The sequence below is a fragment of the Rhea americana genome, unplaced genomic scaffold (genome assembly GCF_003343005.1).
Source record: "Rhea americana isolate MKP2758 unplaced genomic scaffold, rheAme1 scaffold_228, whole genome shotgun sequence".
Lineage (NCBI taxonomy): Eukaryota > Metazoa > Chordata > Aves > Rheiformes > Rheidae > Rhea > Rhea americana.
In genome coordinates this window covers 1408299-1429834 of record NW_028186344.1, presented here as the reverse complement: position 1 = coordinate 1429834, position 21536 = coordinate 1408299, and the positions used below count along the sequence as shown (strand labels likewise).

The window sequence follows — 21536 nt, the reverse complement described above, 5'->3', positions numbered from 1 at the left end:
CTTCAAGGCCCGCCTGGACGCAACCCTGTCAACATGCTCTAGGTGACCCTGCTGAGCAGGGAGGTTGGACTAGATGATCTCCAGAGGTCCCTTCCAACCTTACTGATTCTATGATTCTATGATAATGTGATTGATACAGGTTTACTCCCCCTGAGGAGTATGAGGTGCCCATTAAACTGAGCTTGCAAAGGGTGACTRATGGTCTGTCTGTCCCTGGCAGGGAAGTACTGCTGTGTACGCTCACTGGAGAGTGGCAGAGGGATGAAAAGGTGGAGCRGAGGCCAGGGAAGGTGACCCACACCCAGAGGAACCTCTTTGGCCCTATAGATCACGAGCAGCTACAGCAAGATTTGCAGCACATGTTGCGCAGCAGCATCGAGGGAGCCCAGCAGAAGTGGAACTTCGATTTCCTCCACGACGTACCAGCCGAGGGGCTCCTGCAATGGGAAGAGCTCAAGGGCCACCAGGTGCCTGCCTTCTACCACAGCTGCATGGTAGGGGACTCTTGGAGACCCCTGCAGCACTTGAACTGGCCCCTTAGCAGGGAGGACAGGATTCACCACTTTGCCCAGGTGACACTGACTGAGAAACCTAAAACTCCCAAGAAAACAAGGGGCAAGTGGAGGAGCCCAGAAGGGAAAAAACAAAGACAGACATCTCTGACAGGTGTGTGAGAACTTTGTATTGCTCAGCTGGTCCAATCTGGTCCCAGCAGCTTCTTAGAAATTCTTTGATAGGCCCGTAAACCTGTCTTATTTTAAGAAAAGGGATCTTTTTCTTCAGAGAAGAATCTGAAAGAGAAAGAACGCAAACTCTTAATTGAGGGACCAGTGTCTTGTGTTTTTTCACAGGTGCTGTGCCACAACTTCCCTCCAGCGCCTGGGGGTTTATTTAGAACTTGTCAGTATCAGAACAAATAAGATAATGACTACCTCTTGCAAGAGGATAGTTAGACTGGTTRCAAGGGCTAGACATTTAACAAACTGTTCTAAGAAGGCAGTGAGAGAATTTCTGAAGCAAGAACCCAACAAGAAAACAGCAATACCCATTGATTGAGAGTTGGGGGGGGTGTTTGCTTATTGTTCCAGCGTGCAGTAAGGAGCATGGCTGGCTGAGCTAAGTCTTAGGAAGAAGACTAGAAACCAGAGAAAGCAGCCAGTTCTGCTAACTGCAGCTTGGATATGACACTCAGTGAAGGCATCCAGGAATTTTAAGGGCAGATCAATCTTAAACTTGGCCAGGAGGCAGAAGGAGGCTAGATTTTAAAATACTTCTCACTAGGATTTGCTGCTAGCTGCACAAAGGAATGGATTTTTTGTTTCAGCATCCATAAAAGTTTTAAGTTTTTAAAAGTTCTCAGCATCCTGCATGCTAAGCTTTTCTGAGAATCTGGCCCCTCATTTTCTATTCCTAGTAGAATTTGAGCTTATTTGAAAAATCTGATCCCATAGATCAGATTTCTCTTATCCTTACTAGGATTTTGATTTATTCTGGACTGGAGTTTTCAGGACATAGACAAAAGATTTTCTTTGGAGAATTTGATGTGAGACAACTGTTTGAAATTGCCTAGAAGATAATTGAAGCTAAGGTTTCATCACTATTTTCTGAATAGTGATGTTGGTCTCAATAAGTCAGACAATAGAATAATTTGCTATTTGAGGGTATGATACTTAATTGCTAGAGAGAGGTTCAGGAAGAGGTTGGAGATTAGTGAAGAGTGGAACATTGTACAGTGAAGTACAGAACAATGATATTTAATGACTGCACTTTTCCAAAGCACTTTACAGCCATTAACTAATTAACAGTGTAATTTACAGGTAGGAGTACAGAAGTATAATTCAGAGCACAATGATAATGTGATGGTTTGAGGGAACTGCTGTTCAATTGTAAATCTCTCACTAGGTGTGTGGGAGTAAATTATGCAGATATTTCCAAGGGATATTTTTCTTCCGTTCTGTTTTCCCCAGGCAAGACACATTTCAACAGGGAATGTGGAAACCAAAATATGCTGCACAGTTTAACACTTTTCCACGTATGTTTTCATAAGAGAACTGTTTTCATAACAGTACCCTTCTCCCCAAGGAATATAGGTGTAATGAGATGGGCAGGAAAATCATTTGTAGTCCTCTTTCTTGGTGACGTTGGATCAGGGCTTCTCTTCCTCCTTTTCTCACAAACACACATGCACCCATATAACCCCCTTATTGCCAACTGAACAATTCATTGAAAGTTTCCCTCTGCCTGCAGCAGGCTTGTCCCTCTAAACAGGACTACATTAATTCAGGCAAAATGGAAGGCAGAGTGTTACAGGAAAGTGTTACTGATAAGATCAGACCTCACTTTTCAGCCCATTTGCCCAACTTCTGACATCCCAGAATGAAATGTTTAGTTTAGGATCAGGCTCTCCAATTGGATTTGAATGCAGTTGTCTACATTCACCTTTGGTCAAGAGGAACACTGTAATGCTTTACATTAAGATCCAACAATGTGCATTTAATTTAAACTTTAAAAGACAGCTGTTGCCTATTAAATAAATATCAACATATTACCATCCATGGGGTTTTGTGGACATTGGTACCTCCTGAGTGGAAGGAGCAGAGGTTTTCTTGTTGTATTTGACCCCTCAGACATGTCAAGAGATAACTAGTACAAAAGTACATTTTTCCTTCTGTCTCCTATACCTTTTATATGCAAATACTTCATCTTTGTTCATCTTTCTCAGTGTAGTTCCAGTCTGATTCTGTTCTGCAGTCTGTCTGGGAGAGCCTCAAGTTCAAAAAGCGGCTCAGCTACAGGCCTTTTTGGCTGGATGATTGGTTAATTTGGATTTTGGGGTTTTTTTTGAAAGCTGTGTTTCTCTAAGCAGCATTGGGGAACCATGTCAGCTTTTTGTTCCTCCTCTTCTTCTTTTCTAAACTTGTTGACTTGCTCAGTCTTATTCACTTAGACCTTGTAGTGTCATTCAGCTCTCCAGGAAGATGTCTATAAGTCCTTGCCTCCTTTGCTGAATGTCAAAAGAGAGAAAATTGGTAACAATTCTGTTTTCACTTGCGAGTCCTTCTTCTGAAGCATATAGTCCTGAAACCTCATTTCCTGCAGGGTAAGTGGGGGAAAACAAGGGGGAAAGGAAAGTAGGTATTTTGGTAGGTATATTTAAGCACTACAGATCTTTCTCTTGTAGGTCTCTGTGCCCAGGGTTTCCTTCTGGACTGGTTGCAATCAATGTCCCACTCAGTACTTTACTTATGCCAACTGATGTGCTCTTTAGAGTCTCTCAAATATTCCAGCCTGTACTCAAGGACTCAGCCTAGAGTCTTAAGTGGAAGCTAAACCATTTGAATATGACTCTGGGGATCTATATCCCCCTGGATTTTAAGTGCCTCCATCAATCCTGAAATGAGCCTCAGCTATGAAGTATAAAAGTGTCTAAGCAGTTTGGCTCTGGCTAAAATTCTTCACTGGCTGAAATGGGAATGATGACTATTAAAGACTTATAAATTTCGTCCACTAAGCATAATCCACAATGCATTTCTTTGCCCGAAATGAAATGGAGGATAGCTTTGTAAAGCCTTAGCACTAGAAGAAACAGCAGACATAAGGATTACATTTTGTAACATAGGCTTTTTATTCTTGCTGCTATCCCACTCTTCTGCAGCCCCACTGAGAGTCCTCAGTGGGTTATAATAATAGCAAGATTTGCTTTTCTATTGAGTTAGCAGTGCATGCTCTTGCCTAGGAGAACACACTCTCCTTGGGATCAGGTCTCACTCCAGGAGCTTAATTTATTCAGGGCTAGCTCCAGTACCGCTACTCTCCATTGCACTGTGCCATGTAGACATATCCTTAAGGAAGTTGGCTGCAGGAATCCCTTTGCACAAACTTGGCTGTGAAAGGCTGTAGGGTTGCAGTCATCTTGCCAGTAATATTCTGTGCTGAAATTAATACAAAACTTTATGGTGCTAGAACTCAGTTTATGTTGCCAGTTTGAAGGAAGCTTAAGTTTAAACATTATGAAGCTAGGCTCCTGAACTGGTTTAAGTTGGAATTACTTTGTTAGTATGAATACAAACAATTTACCCCAGGTAAATACCATTAACTCTAAAAGTAAATGAACATTTGGCTTCCCTTCAGTTAGTTTTGTTCTGTTTACCTGAAAAAATAGGTATTYTTTTGTGTGATGGGGACAGGGAAAGAAGTCCTATTTGTTTGCCATAACTATAGTTCTCTGTAGTTGAGATCGATTTGTTTGCACTTAACGCAAAGATTTAGCCATGTATACATATGAAAAAGTTCTCCTCTTGAGCCACAGTACTTATTTGTCTCAGTTAGTTATAATTCAGTGATATAAGCAAGGTTTCATGGAGTTTTCCCAGAACCTGCATTTGACCTAATAAGCAGAAATAAAATGCCACTTATATACAGTACTTCTGATGTTATTTTACAGTGAGTATGTTTTGTTATTTTTAAGGAGGAGAAAAAACTGTTTCTGACAGGAAAGCACTGCAGCAGTGGCTATAAAAGTTGCAGTAAAATGTTGCATTGCTCTGCTTGCATAAGAGAGTCCAAAGTCCATTGATCTGAACTGGATAAAAGCCAGTACATTTYCTTTGTTTTACTTGGTATTACATTGCTTTCGATGGAACATACTAAAGGTATTAGTTTTGTTCCTTCACGAGCCTTAGAGAAGTCCAAATGACTTCTTTGACACAAAACCAACAAGATTTGAGGAATTTCTTTAAAGCAGACTTTATCAGCATTACAGTTCTAATTCTCTGTGTTTTTGTGTTGTTCTGCAGATTACTACTCAACCAAGAAGCGAGTCAAAAGAAATAAACAAGCTACTGCAAAGAAATCAAGTTCTTGAATGCGAGTACAGGATTGTTGCACGCTGGGGAGGTTAGAGACATCTGCCAAGTTGCCTCAACACCCAGAAACTGTGTGCACAAGCTGTGGACACTTAGGGACATTACACAGAAAGATACTCATGGTGGCAGTGATGAGAAGTCTTCTGGGCACACAAAAACTTTCATTGGAATGAGGTCAGGCCAAATCAACTGGAATCACTTTGATGAGAAATAAATAGCCTTAAAAACTGCTGGTAAGCAAGCTGGGGCACTACAGCAATCAGCTAAGGCTTGCAGTTTAACATGTGTTAAAAATAACTCTGCCTGAGAAAGTGATAAACAGTTACAGTTGTATATGTGTAATAATATGCTTGAACATGTCACTGTACAGGTGGGGCCTCTTATTGTTCTGTCTTTACACAGCCTCTGTCTCAGTTTTAGCAGTGATGCTTAAAATTTTCACCATCTCACCTTTACAGGTCTGATATATGAAAAGGTTTCCAACTCTTCTGTGATGTTTTTCAGGTATAGAATATGTGCCTGTTTTGTGCTTGCACCTATTCAGGCCATAAAAAACAGAATTTGGGTGCCAAAAGTACATACATTGCATGGGGTGAAAATGGAGAAAACTGATATTTTTCTTGGGAAAGTTTCCATTTGTATCAGCAGCCATTTTAGCTCTGTATGTCTGCCTCCTGGATCCACCCAAGAATTAGGTAGTTAATCTTAAACAGTATGGGTAGAAATTTGCAGACATATTTCTGTATATTTCAAGTCATTCCTGTTATCAGCTGGGCCAGATACACCCTTCATTTTTGGTTATGCTCTTCCATCTATGTCTGTGAGTTTGCATGGTGAAAATTAAGACAAAATGGTCAGTTCATTTGTCCACAGTGTTTTAAATTGCCTGCTGCCTACCCGAACATGCTAAGAATGAGGGAGACAATTTAGTTACTATATTATCCTTCTATTCATACTGATAAATTTCTAGAAAAAGATAAAAGGCATTAATAACACTGAAATTTCTGTTCCTCTTGGTGTTGCATGGACTACTTTTTCTAGGGCATTTGGTAATGTATCCTTTTCCACCACCTCCTTTTCATTTCCTTCCTTCATTACCCTGATTAGTTTGGATAATTGAGGTTTTACACCACATAATAATCAGTGGGTAAAACAGAAAATGAAACCTTTAAAATATACACTCTAAATTATACTGCTACATATGGCCAGAAGATGCAGGTTTAATGAACCCGTTTGGAGAGACCTCTGCAAATGTGAGCATTTTAGAACTTTATACGGTGATGGAACGCTGCTTTTTATCTCAAATCTACACAAGCTAAGGCTTCTCTTGGGTAGTAAATATTAATGTGCACAGGCATATGTGTCAGCTGTACACATGTGATGTGGTTTAAGGAAGTAACACACCCTGCATTACATGCAACATCAAGACAGTTTAGTGTCTTTTTTTCCCCCCTCAATAAAAGAGCTAGAGTGTTTAGGCATAAATAATAGTTGGTTTCCCTTGAGCAGCAGAATGTAGTGTTTGCAGCCGTTTCTCTGCATGCTGAGATAAAGGCGCTCAGCAAGCTGCAGAATCGGGGTCTTGTTTCCAGCTGCATGCAAAAAAGACCTGTGAGATGGATTTTCTCTTTTGAATTTTTGATTTAGAGGGGAACTGTGGAAACAAAACTTGCCACAGCTGGTAGCAAAGGGAGTTTTACCAATGAAGCAGGACGAGGGCCTGCCTAGTTGGCAAGTGCTGCTAGCAGCGTATTCAATGCAGTTGTGGGGTAGGCGCTTAACTTACGAGCAAGTTGAGATGTAACATAAAGGTGTGGGGTTGGGCTTTTTGTATGTTTGGTTGTTTTTATTTTTAACTTTGCTTGTCACTAGAACTTTTTTTTTTTTTTTTTTTTTTTTTTAAGTGTATGGTTTTCTGTAGTTCGGAAAAATACCACAACTGTTCCTTCATGTGTTGGTGATTTTAAATCAGACCACGGACACTGTGCATCTTTGTTTTGTAGCAGTATTTTGCAGCATTACTTTCTGACTGGGATGACATGAGCTGTGCATTAAAGCCCGCAAATCTGTCATGCACAAGGTCACTGTGAAGCTGCTGAGTCTCTTTTTTTTTTTTTCTTTCCTCAAAGGGAAAAGGGATGCTTCTTTTTATTAGGAGAAATAATGACTGTTGATGCACTGCTCTCCCAGCAAAATCTGAAAGTTATTTTGGAACCAATGCAAAAAATAATCTTAAGTGCTTATGTGTATGTTTAAAAAGATACATTTGCTTTAAGTGCTTCATGATCAGGATGCTGCAATGTCCTGGGAATACATAAAACCATTGTTTAAATTATCAACAAGTTAAACACCACAATTTTCAGTTCCCAATGCAGATACCAGCTCAGGAGTGGAATTTCAGTATATTCAGACTGAAAAGACCATGGTTTAGAATTAGGCCTGTCCACGTTAAGTCTACTTGTGACTGTTAGTTCACTGCTATGGTAAAAAAAGAATTGTCTGCTGATTAGATAGGGTGATGTCTTTGCCGACTATACATTTGTTAAAGTTTTTTGGGATGACATAATATTGGAAATGGAGATACATGGTAATATGAAAGAATAATGGGGAGAATAACGTTTTTGTACCAGTGTTTGCAATTGGAAAATTCTTATACTTGTACTACAGGGCCCGATCCTCCTCTGGTATACATCATTATAGCTCTGCAAACCCATAGTGGAGCTACCTGGGTTTACACCAGAGGAGAATTGTGACTGAGGTGTTTTGCACTAGTTCTTTTTGTTACTTTATAGGATAAAGTGGCAAGCAGCTATGTAAAACCATTGCCTTGCTTCTACATACACAGATTGTGAGAGGTAAAGAAAAATAGTTTCTACAATATGTGCACTACAGACATGGGTGTGAAAGCCAAAAATGACAGCAAATATCTGGTTAGTGTCTAGGTTTAATCATCAACAGGGTAGATAAAGTGTATCAGTCTTTTAGTTCATTACAATTCTGATGAGGAAACAGTCAAGTGTGGAATATTTCATTATTTTGTTCGTCCTGTAAATTGTACTTTCTTGTTAAACACAGTACTTGCAGGGGGATATGTCAGTATGTAGCAAAACTGTAATAATGATATTGTTTATTATTACACTGGTCTAAAACATTCCCATTCTTTAAGTGGATAGAGGAGGCAGCATACCTGTTGGAAAGAGCAGTACACTGAAGCTCTGGTCCACTTCACTTCATTGGCAGAAACAGCGTGTTGAATTTACCAAGCCTTGTTCTGTAGCAAAGGGCTTGTTTGCTYTCCACTGAGTCAGATTGTCTGCATGAGTACATGGCCATCCACCAAACCCAAAAGCAGCTTCCTCGTAATGAGGAGCAAGGGGAGGTGTTCAGAAACTCAAAGAAATTGGGGCATTAAAGAAACGGTAGCTGCACTGTTCACAGGCGTTATGCGGTTGTCTTTGCACRCAGTGATTATGCAGCAGAAGAGAAACGACATCAGGAATCCACAAAATATTGTAACCTCAGTACACTAATAAGTAGATACAACCACATGTACCTGAGCCCTCCTCCTTCCTCTTATCTGAATATAAACTGCATACGTGACTCAGGGCCATATATTATTCCACAGCCACAGCCTGGCTTCCTCTGGTACCATAGTGTGATCAACATGTACATTAGGGAAGTATGCAGTTCAAGATTTTACCATCCAACTATGTCCCATGTGTAAATAGGACAGAGTAAGTCCCAGAACAGCCATTGCACTTGCTTTATGTTTTGTACAAAGATGGAAATCATCTCTCAGATATGGATCATTTCGTTAAATTCCTTTCAGCAGCAACAAGAGAGCCAGGAAAAGAGAGATTATACATGCTTTTAGTTATTTTCAGGATGATACAAATACATTTTCTTCTATTTAAAGCAAGTGCTCTGCAAACTGTCGTAAGTACCGTTCTTTAGGACAAAATCAGTTTCCTGGAAAATCTGTCAACTTGCCACAGTRGACGCTTTATAATTCCACCATCATCTTTTGGGTCTTTGTTAATAGGCATTGGGGGTGGACCTTAAAATCATAGAAATGCTTCTTTGAAGTGACCCTATCATACGGTCTAGTCCATCCCCCTACCTAGGGAAGGATCAGGACTTACTTATTCCAAAGCTTGTGAATTACTGTGAGAAATGATTTACTTGGTTCATGTGGCAAATTGAGTGGGTAGCCAAGGTCAACAAAATTCTTCCTGAGGTTCATCAGGTTTATGTTATACAAGGTGCTTTCTTTCAGATATTAATTTTGCTTTGTGTGTAATGTTGTAATGCTGTAGGTTCAGTTAAATTCCATGTGAGCAAGTTGGTGTAGTGAACCATTTGGTTGTCAACTGTAGATATTTGYCATATAATCGATAAAAGCTGGTGCATATGTATGTTTTAATAGCAAAAGAAGTTTTATTGTCATCTTCTCATGCAGGTTCCTTTTGTGTTGTTTCTGCACAGCACTGCCCTGGACTCCCAACACTGACCCCCCTGTGCAATTCCACCTTTCACAATTCATCACTTCCACATGCAAAATATTGGTGTAGCTTGTGGGGTAGGGTAAACTTCTCCAGCTCTCCTGAGCTGACCTATAGCCCAGAAAATGTATTTCTGCAGTGGATATTTTCATGTTTTCCCACTGAGGTGTCGTAAACTATATATGAGAAAACTTTTTTTCCTTCTTTTTCATTTTCAGATTTTTTTTTTTTCTTTTTTTGCTTAGGAAATGCTGCCTCTTTTACTTTCAGCAGTCTGTTCCCTTGGCAAGAAACATGACTATCAGGTGTTTAAAGTTAAAGTTGTTAAAATCAAATTTAAAAAAGCAGGAGGGTGTGCCCCAGTGTTCTGGACATAGTCCAACTTTGGTAATTATGTCTCGCCTAAATAAATCCCTTCTTGCTCTTTCATGGCATTCTTCCTGTCCCACTGAAATTTGGTATGGGGAGTTGCTGTGACAGGACACATTAAACATCTGCTATATTTTTACCTAGAAGTGGCTACACTTTAATAGCAGATGAAGTGATTTATGATATATGGCATGTGTACACACAGATTTTTATTGCAATGACTTCTACTGAACTGTAAGAGTTATTTAGGAGCAGCCCTTCTGAAAAAATCAGCTCAGTAACTAAATATGGATTTGAAAGCCTAATCCTAGGCACCTCTTTCAGACAATCTTTTTCCAAACCCATCCTTGCTTTTATAAGGAGGTACTGAGAAGTGTCAGATTCATGTGATCCACTGTGTTTATGAGATAATAACCCTCACTCTGCCCGTTAATCCCCTCCAGAAACACAAGTCACGTTCCAAAGCTCTGAGCAACTTCAGCAATCAGTGGGTTAGAAAAACACACATGCACCTGCTAAATAAATATTTTCCTCGTCTTTGTACAAATGTGAAATTTCTTCCTTGAAGTTATGCTGGCAAGAGACCAAAGACAGTAGTTTACCCTGGATCACTGACAGGCTGAGATAATCTCACTATTAGGAGGGACTACTCTATTCAAGTGTTTTTCAGCACTGGCTGGGGACCTCTAGTGGTCTGGAAAACATCACAAAATGATCCCTGTAGCAATTTTAAGTGTTTTTTAAATTAAAAAAATAAAATGCACACTCACACAATAGCAGCAAAGAGGCAAAACAGGAAATAAGAATACATATATGTGCAAAGATTAGTTCAGTTTGAAGATAGCTGCTGTAAATGAAACCATTGTGGCAGCAATCATACAATTCATCTACAGATTCTTTTTCCTAAAAGGTTAGGTAGTCCTTGGCTTGAATAAAGCTGAGAAATACTCATATGTTCCCACTGGAAATGAGAAACTTCCAGGATCCTGGTTCTGCACTAAAACCAAAACTAGCACTTGCTTCTAGTTTCAAAGAGCTGAGCAAGTTTATTTTTGAAAATCATAACACTATACTGAGCAGAAAAAAATATTGTCTATATATTTTTAAATCCCTTTATCATATATGTCTTTAAACCTCTTCAAGACTGTGATATAAAAACTCCAATGATAATTGTTTTGGATCATTTGCATCCTGTGCTTGGTTACATGAAGTAATAGAGACCATCTGCCTCCCTTATTTCATACTTTCATATATATATATATGTATGTATATGTGTGTGTATATGTACATGTATCCATTTTCACTGACATGGCCCACAGACTCTCCCAAATGCATGTTAATAAAATGTTTATACCCAGGAATGGCCAACCTTTTTGACCTTACAAGCCTCCTGTGCACTTTCATGAGACACTATCTAAAGCTCAGGCATTTATGAACTTTGTACTACTCACTGATGTACACACACGCATGGATGCATGCAAACTCTCACAAGCAATATTGGGCCCATATGAAATAGAAGGCCTGTTGGCCTAAGAGAGGAATGAGCGGAGTACCTGGAGAAGCAGCGTACCTGACCCTGGATTTGGTGGCAGACGCTGTTTGGGAAGATTTCCTAGGCAAACAAATGGCAACAGGGTTCTTTTGGATCCTCAGCCAGGTAAATGAAGCAGAGCATAGCCAAGCAAACTTTACACCGCAGATACACTGAGCTACAGCACCTCCTCTGTGAACACACCTTGTGCTGAGATGTGGCAAAATTCAACTTAAAAGGCAGCCAAGCAGGAGAGCACATTTCTTCACTTAAATTAAAAGCATTGCTTAAATTCTTGTGGCTAGACAATTTGTCTTGTCCTTAAAAAAAAAGAAGAAAAAAGAAGCCATATTAAACAGTGAAGCGGCATAAAGAGCCTGGGCTGGGACCGAGAGACTGCAAACCAAGATCAGCCTTTTTACCTTTCCACAGTCTTTCTCCCTTTGTTATTTGTGGTTACCACAAATTCTTATTCTAAGAGTCTCTCAGATGTCAGAATTAGATAGTGACTCTGGAAAACGATGTCACAGTCTCGATAAATGTAGTCACACAAATAATAATTTATGCTTTGCTGCTTTCCATCCAGAAAGACTCCAGGGAAAAAAAAAAAAAAAAAAAAACATAAATGTTATACACACACACACACACACACACGTACATATATATTTGTATATTTGCATCTTATAAGCACGGATTTTTTTACTTGCTATGAAAGRGATTGCTATGAAAGAGAGATTTTGGAGATGAACAAGAGCAGCAGATGGGTAAGGCATAACGCTCACATTGCCGTTTATATAATAAGGAAGTGACACAAAGCTCTTTCTGACAGAAGGACCACATAAAGACTGCATCGCACACTCCCTCAGGACTGTTAAGGATCAGGAGGGCATCGGGCACAAAATGCAATTTGGGAAACACCTGAAGTAACACAGAATTTTCTCTGCTGTCGGTCGTTCTCACCATCCCAAACACGGGCCAAGCTCAGCAGAGAGGAGTGCGGAGGTTATCTGTAATATATTTAGGCCCACACCCCATACCTCATCTTACTGCACACTATCTGTTAGGTAGAGAATTAGCTAAAACCCCTGGAGTGAGGAAAATGCAGAACTGGGATATTTACATGTAAACTGTTTAATCTGGTTCCTTCATAATGACACGTGGCCCTCCTAACAGTGAAAGCACAGAATCAAACAAGACATTAAACACCTCTGGAACAAGTTATAAAGAAACTGTACAACAAGGACATCATTTTCAGCCAACAAAGAAAGAGATACATTGGTGACATGTCATGAGAAAATGGCAYTTGGGAGAAACTTGGGAGTTTTTTTTCCGCTGATAAGTTACATAATGGCACGCAGCCACATCAGTCATATGACCAYTGGATGTCAATGGGGTGATACAGAAAAACAGGGGTACCCCCAGGACCAAAAAGCTACCCAATGTCAAYTGCAATGACTTATCTCCCATGACTATTACATCCAAGGCAGTGGAGGAGGGGTAAATATAATTCAATATACAATGTATATGTTCACAGGGAAAAGAACACCTGATCAAAAAATGAAGAAGGTATTTGCATACAGCCCTACTAATGTCAGTCTCACAATGAAGAGGAAGCTTTCCCATGAATCCCTGAACTTCATGTGTTCACCAAACCATGAACTTGCCTTGGTGTAAAAAAGACTATACAATGGTTTTCTTGATACCAAATTTTTTACTGTATCCGTATAAGTTTGTAACTATTTCTCTATAGTTTGGCATGGGAAGAGACCATAATCTGGATAGCTCAAATATTAATCTCCTTCCATCTGAACCCTGTTTTATGAAGGAGCGACACACCAATGACTCAATAATATATATAAACTTTGGCATCTTGCAAGTCAAAATAAGTAAATGCATCTATCTAGCTATAGAGCTCATTTAATAACATCAGTTGTGTAAAATACAAATCTAACTCATGCAATTTTTCAGTCTCTGCTGATTCCAGCAGCATGACAAGGGAGAACTACTGTTCAGTAGTGCTATCGGATCCAGCTGTAACTGTGCTGTTCCAGATGCCAGAATTTGTTTCAACACACTTCCACTTTTTTAACTTCTTCTCTTGGGGAACAATAATGAAATCTACTGATATTTTCATGAAGGTGAGTATTGGATCAATGTCTAAAGAGAGGAAATGACAAGCAACCCAAGTTCTTGTTCTCATAATGCAAACTTTGCGGTGAGTTTTGCTCATTTTCCTCTGTAAAACTCCAATTCAACATTTCATGCTAAGTGCGAATAAGCAGTCCACTCTGCCTCACATGTTTGCAGATGGATCCAGCCCAATGAAAAAAAAAAAAAAAAAAAAAGTGCCTGGAAAGGGGCTTAGTACATTCACAACATTATTTAGCTTTAACAAAGAGCAGCAACCCCAGATGACCTTCTGGCTCCTGTCTCCACCCAAGTTCCTGGCCTCTGTTCAACGTCCTGGCAAAAGTTGCAGACATCCGCAGCACAATGCCAAGTAGCTGTTTTGTCTGTAGATATGTAATAGAGATTAGGAGAGTGATGGTGGGGAGCTGTTACACATAAAACATCACCTCCAAACATGAAACTGGCATCAAATTCCCATCCTTTCCCAGCCTTTCCCCCAAAATGCCAAACACCTCCTCAAGATTTCAGCGGCTTGGCCGAAGTGGAAAATTTCCACTGCCTCAGCTTACTGGTACTGAGCTCCCCTTCCCTGCCCCCTCCCATGCCCGTGCTGAGGCCTCCTCTTTCATGTCAATGATTAACTCCATGCGATTGGGCTCCACGGCTCATGTGAAGGATAGAGTGAGAGCAGGCCCATTACATCATACTTTGCTGATGTGCTCAGTCATGGATCACTGATTTGCCTCTGACTGTAAGCTAGCAAAGCTGACACTTGAATGGAAAAGAGAATGTAACTCCGTGCACATGGCCTGTTAACACCTCCTGTACGTGATCATTTTTAAAGAGACGCCTGAACAGTGCCCGTAATGGAAACGGCTTTTATTTTCCTGTATTAAGCCTTAGAAGAAAACTCAGTTTTGACTTGAAATACTTTTTTGTCCCTTTTTCCACTAGAGACAGGAAATGGTCCTTTCATGTGTTCAGAAATTCGAATTATGATTGGCAGAGCATTAGAGTACAGAAAATAGCYTTTGAAAAAGATCCTGGAAGAGTGATCAAGGCAGATTAAATGTTAGGCCCCAAACCTATCCAGCCAATCTCTTTGAGTCACCCCCACTTTCAGGATTTTGTTTGTATTTTTATTAAAGAACTGGCTAGACTTGCAATTTAAGTGAAAAGCAAAGCGGGAAGGAAAAAATGCTGGGCTCTCCTTCTCCTTTTCCTCTCCTTCTCCTTCTCCTTCTCCTCCTTCTCCTTCCCCTCCCCCTTCCCCTTCTCCTTCTCCTTTTCTCCTCCTTCTTTATATAGGAAGTATAAAGAAGGCATAAAATATTAAACATTTTGCTTTAGCATGTGCTTATTATTAGCAATTTATACTTTTACCAAGATAACGATGACATTGCACTAGGAGTGCAATGGAAGCTGTTCTAAAATAACATTAATTCTATATAACATAACATATACAATTATACTGTATCTTATGTAATGTGCAATAATTAATGAAATATGCTATTTAATCCTCATCCTGCTATACATCATGTGAGTTTAATAACAGAGTGTCATGAGAAATCAAGCAAGAGAGCACAAAGTATCAGTTAAACATAGAGATTCAGTAAACACTATGGGTTTGTTAAGAGAAAAGGCCCAAGCTGTCTGCCATAAGATTTTACCTACTTGTCCTAGCCTGTTTGAAAAACTTGTTTTGGTGATCAGGACCATCACTGAGAAGCAACAGAGCAACAACATAGTAACATTTTAAAGAACTCTCTATTTTCTCTCAAAAAGGGACTCCACTACTGATGACTCRACCAGAATGCAAGTGGGCACTCTCTGGAGTCCATAAAAATACTTCACAGAAATCTTACTATAATGTGTTTTGTTCCTGTGACTAAATAGATTAAGAATAGGTTAAAAAAGTGTTTTCAACATTGGTCACTGATTTGTAAGTGGAAGAATGACAGCTGCCTAATTCATTTGGCTCTTCAGACTAAACTGTAGGTAAACAGGGTATCAGTTCAAGGTCTGATCTAAGAGAGGGGCAAACCAAAGGGAAACAAGATGATATATGAGAAGGTCTTCAGACACCACCAAACAGACTGGTACATGCAGGTACCTCACCAGCTATTACAATAGGCAAGAAACAAGAAGCAAAAACACCTGTCTTAACTGCCTTAGCTAAASTGTCTAATCATCTCTGGTATTTTACCAATAGTCAAAATATTCAGCTTCTGCATTACAGCTGCACACGTTGAAAACTTGCTATATTGCTTAGCCTAGAGATACTGTTTCCAGAGGTCTTGGGTTTAAAGAATTGTAATAAGTCCTGAACACAAGTGGTGTTACCTCTGTTGTGCTGATGAACCCTACCATATCACAGAAATTTGATGCAAAACAGAAGGAACTCAGTGTCAAGATACACAGCATGCTGTTCCATTATGAGCTGGGGTAACTTTGTATCTCTCTGGTGGCAGTAAGGGGCCTTAAGGTAGACCAGTGTGCTTGAACAGGCTTGTCCACACAAACAGTGGACTACGCCACATAAACAGTCATAATGCTGCAGTGTTGCTGTTACTGCTGTGTACCGAAGCTGTGCCGCATGGCTGCACACGGAGACCAGTAGGATCCATGCAGAGATCGCATGGATCGCAGAGATCAGCCCAGCCACTGCTGCACATTCCCCATGCCCACCCAGAAGGGCAGCTTGCACTTCATCTCCTCTGTCTGTGCAAACCCTTGCTGCTCGCCCTACCCCCATGCTCCTTGCCTCCACCTTTGGAGCAGGTCAGGATTAGTCTGGCACCACAGCTTTGTGTGAGAGGATATGTGTATATACGTTCCCTCTGCGAATAATTAACCAAGGTCAGCATTGCTTGAGCCTGAGATGGGAAACTGTCAGAAAAACAAGAGTACTACAGAAAACGGTGCTGATAACTCAGGATGTGGGAGACCATCTGTGAGTCAGAGATGAGCCAAGCACTTTACATAGCATTAAGGACCCTAGCAGCTATATTTTTCCTGATAGTTATGTTTAATCTCACAGTGGCACTGCAGTTCACACTGCTCAGTATCCATACTGCAGATCTCTGATCACAGCTCCAGGCCTGGGAAACTCTGCTGAGGGCTATGTATGAGGCCAACCACCTCGCAGGCACTCTTGCACATCACTCAGCCCTGGCCCCACTCTACAGTGTATTTGGGGTCTACTGAAGCCTGCAGACCTCAAGCAGTGGGAGTCCAGCACTGCAATAAGTGCTCCTGACTTCCAGCCACTTCAGCATCTCACTTGCTGTCTGTGTTGCCCCTAGATAGAAATGCAGGGTGGCAGCTAAGTGGACCATAGCCTGCTTCCTGGAAGAGCTCTGCTCAGCAAAGAGGGACCTCACAACATGGGCAGCTTTAGTGCGGGTCACTGATTTTTATCAAAGATGGACACAGTGGGTGAGATGGGATGGGATGGAATGGGATTGGATGAGATATGAAAGCACAAACAATTCCAGTCCATGGTAGTCAGAGAGAGATCATTATAGTTTTTCCTCAGTAAATCAGCACTCTGTAATATGTATGGAGAAAAGCTGCTCATTTCATTTTGCCCACTTGAGAGCCACTTCCAGCCTACTCCAGACAGTTCAGCAACCAGAGAGTCTGGAGATCCTAGCAGCATGTTGCACTACACGTTTCACAGGAATAGGCTTTTACTGCTCTGAACGATTGGCGCACTTTAATTCTGCCTGCCTCAATTCCCCTCTGCTGAACTTCTGTGGGTATCATGTCCTACAGCAGTAGAGCACAGTCACTGTAATTTTGCCTCAGAGATCATCGCATTTTAATCCTTGGAGAAGTGTCCATGTGTCCATTTTGTAAAACACTTTTGGATTCTTTGGGAAAGACAATGTAGATAAACTATTTCTTCCCTACCACTGTAATTCCTCTCCTCTGCATTCTTTCTCCTGTCTTCTGTACAGTGCAAAATTCTTTTTCCTTTTCTTTTCTGGGATTGCCTGATCTTTTTTTTAACTAATGATGGAAATAACAAATGTGTCCTGGATCTTGAAGAGAGCTCTGCCTTATAGTACTTATATGTTGTGAAGATGAGAGGGTGACAGAAAAGACCTGTGGCTGTGATAAGACCCAGATGTCTCATTCAGGATGTGTCTAGCAATGTTACTATGCCAAATCTTTGTTTAAATTGGGTCCCACTACACAAGAGTATTTATTAGCAAAACGAAGTTGCAATGGCCAAGGAAAGGAAAGGAAAAAATGACTTGCCTAATGGAAATGAATTGTGCAGCATAACCTGGTGGCACATAGGACTCTGTCATGGTATTTAATGTCTCTCTTCATACAGAGAGAAAGAGCCTTGACAGAGGCGTCAGTAGGTCTGTAGAGCCATTGGTAGACAGCCAGGGCATACCATTTAATAGAAGTACATCATTAAAAATGCCTATATTTTTATTACTTTGTAATATTATTGTGCAGCTGAAATAAATCACAAGTTGTTTTTAGTGGAATTTGGTCACAGCAAGCAACAAAAGCAATGTGCTGGGGGCTTTCTTTCTGATCTCCTTGCAAGCAATCATTTGTGCTCTCTGCAAGCAGCAGAARTCAGCCTATGACCTTTTGGTCTCACCTTACAATATTATTAAATACACCAGTAAGTACAACTTCTCAGACTCCTAAGACCATATTCTAGGCTCCTGTAGCCCCAGTCTGCTAGCAAAGGTGAGCTGCAGAGCCCCTTGGTCAAACCTCATTACTCACTATTGGTGAATCCTAAATCTACATGAGTGAAAACATCGCTCTTTTCTATGCAGTCACTCACTTTCTCAGCTCCCACCTGAGTAAGAACTTAACTATGGTGGTGCAAAGTATTCCACTAGAAAAACTAAGTATGCTACTGGGAAGGCATTCACCATTGTGAGATAATTTTGACTAAACACATTTTCTATTTACTCAGTTCCTAGTCCCCTCTGAAAGCACAGCTAGATGTGCAAGTTATTCCTTGAACATTTGTTTTCTTGTTTCACTTTGTACAAATACAGACGATTTTTGAGGGAGGAAAACTGGGAGACTGTGATTCAGATAGCACTGCTGAACTACCAGCACTATATGTATAAAACACCCATTAGCTTTCTCTTGTGGTCTTTAAGTTGCCTTTTTTTTTCTTTGTCAGGTAAATGTTTTAAGAAGGTTTATCGTTAATCATTTCGGGGGGGATTGTATAAGATTATATTATTTCAGCAAACACTGTGTGTTGCAAAACTCCTTTTCTGCTATTTTGGTTAAAATTACTTGGGGCTTGAGTTTTGGCTGAAGCATATCCAAACTGAGCTAGATAAACCCATCTCAAAAGGGGACCTCAAAACATTTCAGCTTACATCTAGGTAAAATATAAGCATCACCTCCTTGGTTACTGGAATGTATGTAGAGCAGAGCTATGAGTTATCATGCTTCAGAGTTGAGCAGATAGGCAACTGCATGATGGTGGATTTGAGGAGATCATTCATCTACTGCATACATTCAAAAATCTCTACAGTCCATTCTTTTCTTCAGTAATACTGTATTTCAGTAAAGTTTATTCTTATCTAATGCTAATATCCTGATTTCTACGGAAGTGACATCTCCACTGACTTCCACAAGACCAGAAATTCATAGTCAGCATCACATAGCTAGGGTTCATCATATAGGCCTGAAAAGTAACAATAATCACAGAAATAAGAGTGTCTCCTCAAAAGACTTTGTCTTTTAGAAGAAACAGGTTGCAGAGGAGATGTCTCTGCATAACACAAAGGAATGAGATAGTTGCAGTAAATCTAAGCTCTGTTACTGACTGGCTCTGCTACAGATTTCCTGTCTAACTCCAGGTAAATTATCACATCTCAACGCGCTGCACTGTACATTTCAAATATGTTAATTCTTTTGCACATTTGCAGGAGGAGGAAGCAGTGAAGGAGAGATAAGAGAGCCAGGGTACTATTATACCCATTCCTGCAGCTCACAAGCATCAACATCATGAGAGCACTTTCAAAAGGACAAACACATAGACTGAAATATTCAGCAACTTCTGCTAGTATCGCTTTCATAATTAGGCCCTGGCATCCTTTTGGGGAGGAGGAAGGATTCTTCTGTATCTTTGATCATTCTTCAGCTTCTGTTCCTGAGCTCAAGTAATACTTCCTTACCATGTCTTTTTTATGTCCCCTGCCACACACACCATAAACACACACACACACACACACACACACACACACACACTTTTTATTTGCACGTGGACTTGGATTAAGGAGGGATTCTGTTCACAAACATAAGGGGACCTGTGGTCCTGGGCCAATCTCTTCAGAGCACTAAATTCCCCCCTCCTTCTTTTGTTATGTTTACCAGTGGAAAAAAATAGCAAAYTCTATTTACAAATATTTTTGCCTGTTGGCCCCCTGCCTAATGCTGTGCTGTTAAAGCTGTTGGTGTTTCACTAATCAACTGCCAAATGTTTTTGCATGCATGCATTGGCTTGCTTTCGAGTTCACATATTCTTATTCCATCGGCTTGCTTAATTCAAGGTGAATGCTCTAGTCTTCAAGCTTCATAGAAAATTTCCTCTTCACTACACAACTAAAATATACTATCTCAGAAATGCTGGCAAATTTTTGAGCTAAGGTTTCCTGCAAACAGTTTTTCTGCTCCACCTTCCCCTTTCATTTTAGAAAATACTCCACTCACAATGGAGCACCTTGCCCCAAAACCACATTGGACTAGGTCAAAGAGGCTGTAGCCACAGAAAGTGAAACCTCTGTGTAACTTAGTTATCCAATTCCAAAAACTGTGAGCCAGAAAAAAACTCTTCTCAGCTGATGTCTGATCCCAGAGACAAGTAATCTCTATTTTTGTGTGCCCAAAGATGTCTGAGCAGCTCAGTGTATAAGCTGAGTTACGATCAAGAAACAAAATATTTCTCTTTTATTTTGCCTTTGGCTCTGGACCTAGCAACCTTGGTGGCCAACACTTTCTTTTAAAGTACAGAATGGAGTAGCTGTCTGTGTTCACCTTCCTGCCTTCTTCTCTTTAAGGCCTACCAACGTGGCCTACCAAGGCACACCAACATGGACACCCACTTTCTCTCTGTCTGTGGGGCTCAGTTTCCCAGGATGCCCTTAAGGAGCAGCCTGTACAGGTCGTTTTCATTAGAGATTGACTCAGTGTCATGTAAGTAAATAGCAATAGTGATAGTAATGCTACTGCTTTGACACATGCTATATAAGTGTATGATTATACAGCACATGACTGTGAAAAATTCTGAGTAACAAATGCATTTGAGAAAATCACTAGGATAGTTTGCAAATATGAAAAAAGGACACATCAGGTTTTTAATCATTATGATTTATGCCTGTAGCTTTACTAGTAATGATGGACGATAAATCAAAGTACTATATAGATTTTCTCCACACTGTTTGGTCAGTAAACCTTAATCCTGATCCAGGGGACTCCTGTKTTTAGATCACCAGTCCTATCAAGCTTAGTTGTTTTTCTAAGCCCATGAAGTTCAAATGCACAAGATCCAGGTAGTCTTCAGGAAGATCATTCCAGGACTTGAAACCTTATTTCCACAGTTGAAAACAGACAGTATAGGAAATATGTCATATAGAAGCCTGGATGTATTATCCTAACTTGTATAAATATATTGGATGGGAAGATTGCAGCATAAACAGTTAAACTACATTCTTTCCATGCTGGGCACATCCTAACTACCCACTTGATAAACCTGGGAGAGGTTGTGAAGAGAAATTCTGGAGCTGGAGCCATGAGGCCTGTGGAGTATTTTGGTCCTGTCTCGTCCTCTTGTTCAAACTCTGCTCTGAGACTGTACCGCTTACTGATCCTTGACAATTTAAAATACAAGTTTGTGATCTTTAGACTTAAACTAAGAAAGTTTATCACGTTGCAAGAGTCGGTGACAGAACACAGAAATCAGACAGGGTTACTGCACTCTCCAGACCCACTGGTGTGCAGCACCACTTTTCTATTATACTTCCAGATCATGCCACAAAACTGTAAGATTACAAGAATGGAGAACATTTTCTGATCATATGCAAAGTCTAGTTGGCTCTTGTCTACTCAGCATGATAGAAACACATTCAGGGGGATTAG

General features: G+C 40.3%; 1 protein-coding gene across 1 annotated transcript; it reads left to right on the top strand.

Moving 5' to 3' along the window:
- Window positions 1-139: 139 nt before the first annotated feature.
- LOC146595352 (cyclin-dependent kinase inhibitor 1-like) lies at window positions 140-9548 on the top strand (the record flags this gene model as incomplete). Its single annotated transcript, XM_085305927.1, has 2 exons — window positions 140-666; window positions 4797-9548. Coding segments are annotated over 2 exons (595 nt in total), but the record flags the coding sequence as incomplete, so codon positions are not given.
- Between the last annotated feature and the right edge of the window lie 11988 nt (window positions 9549-21536).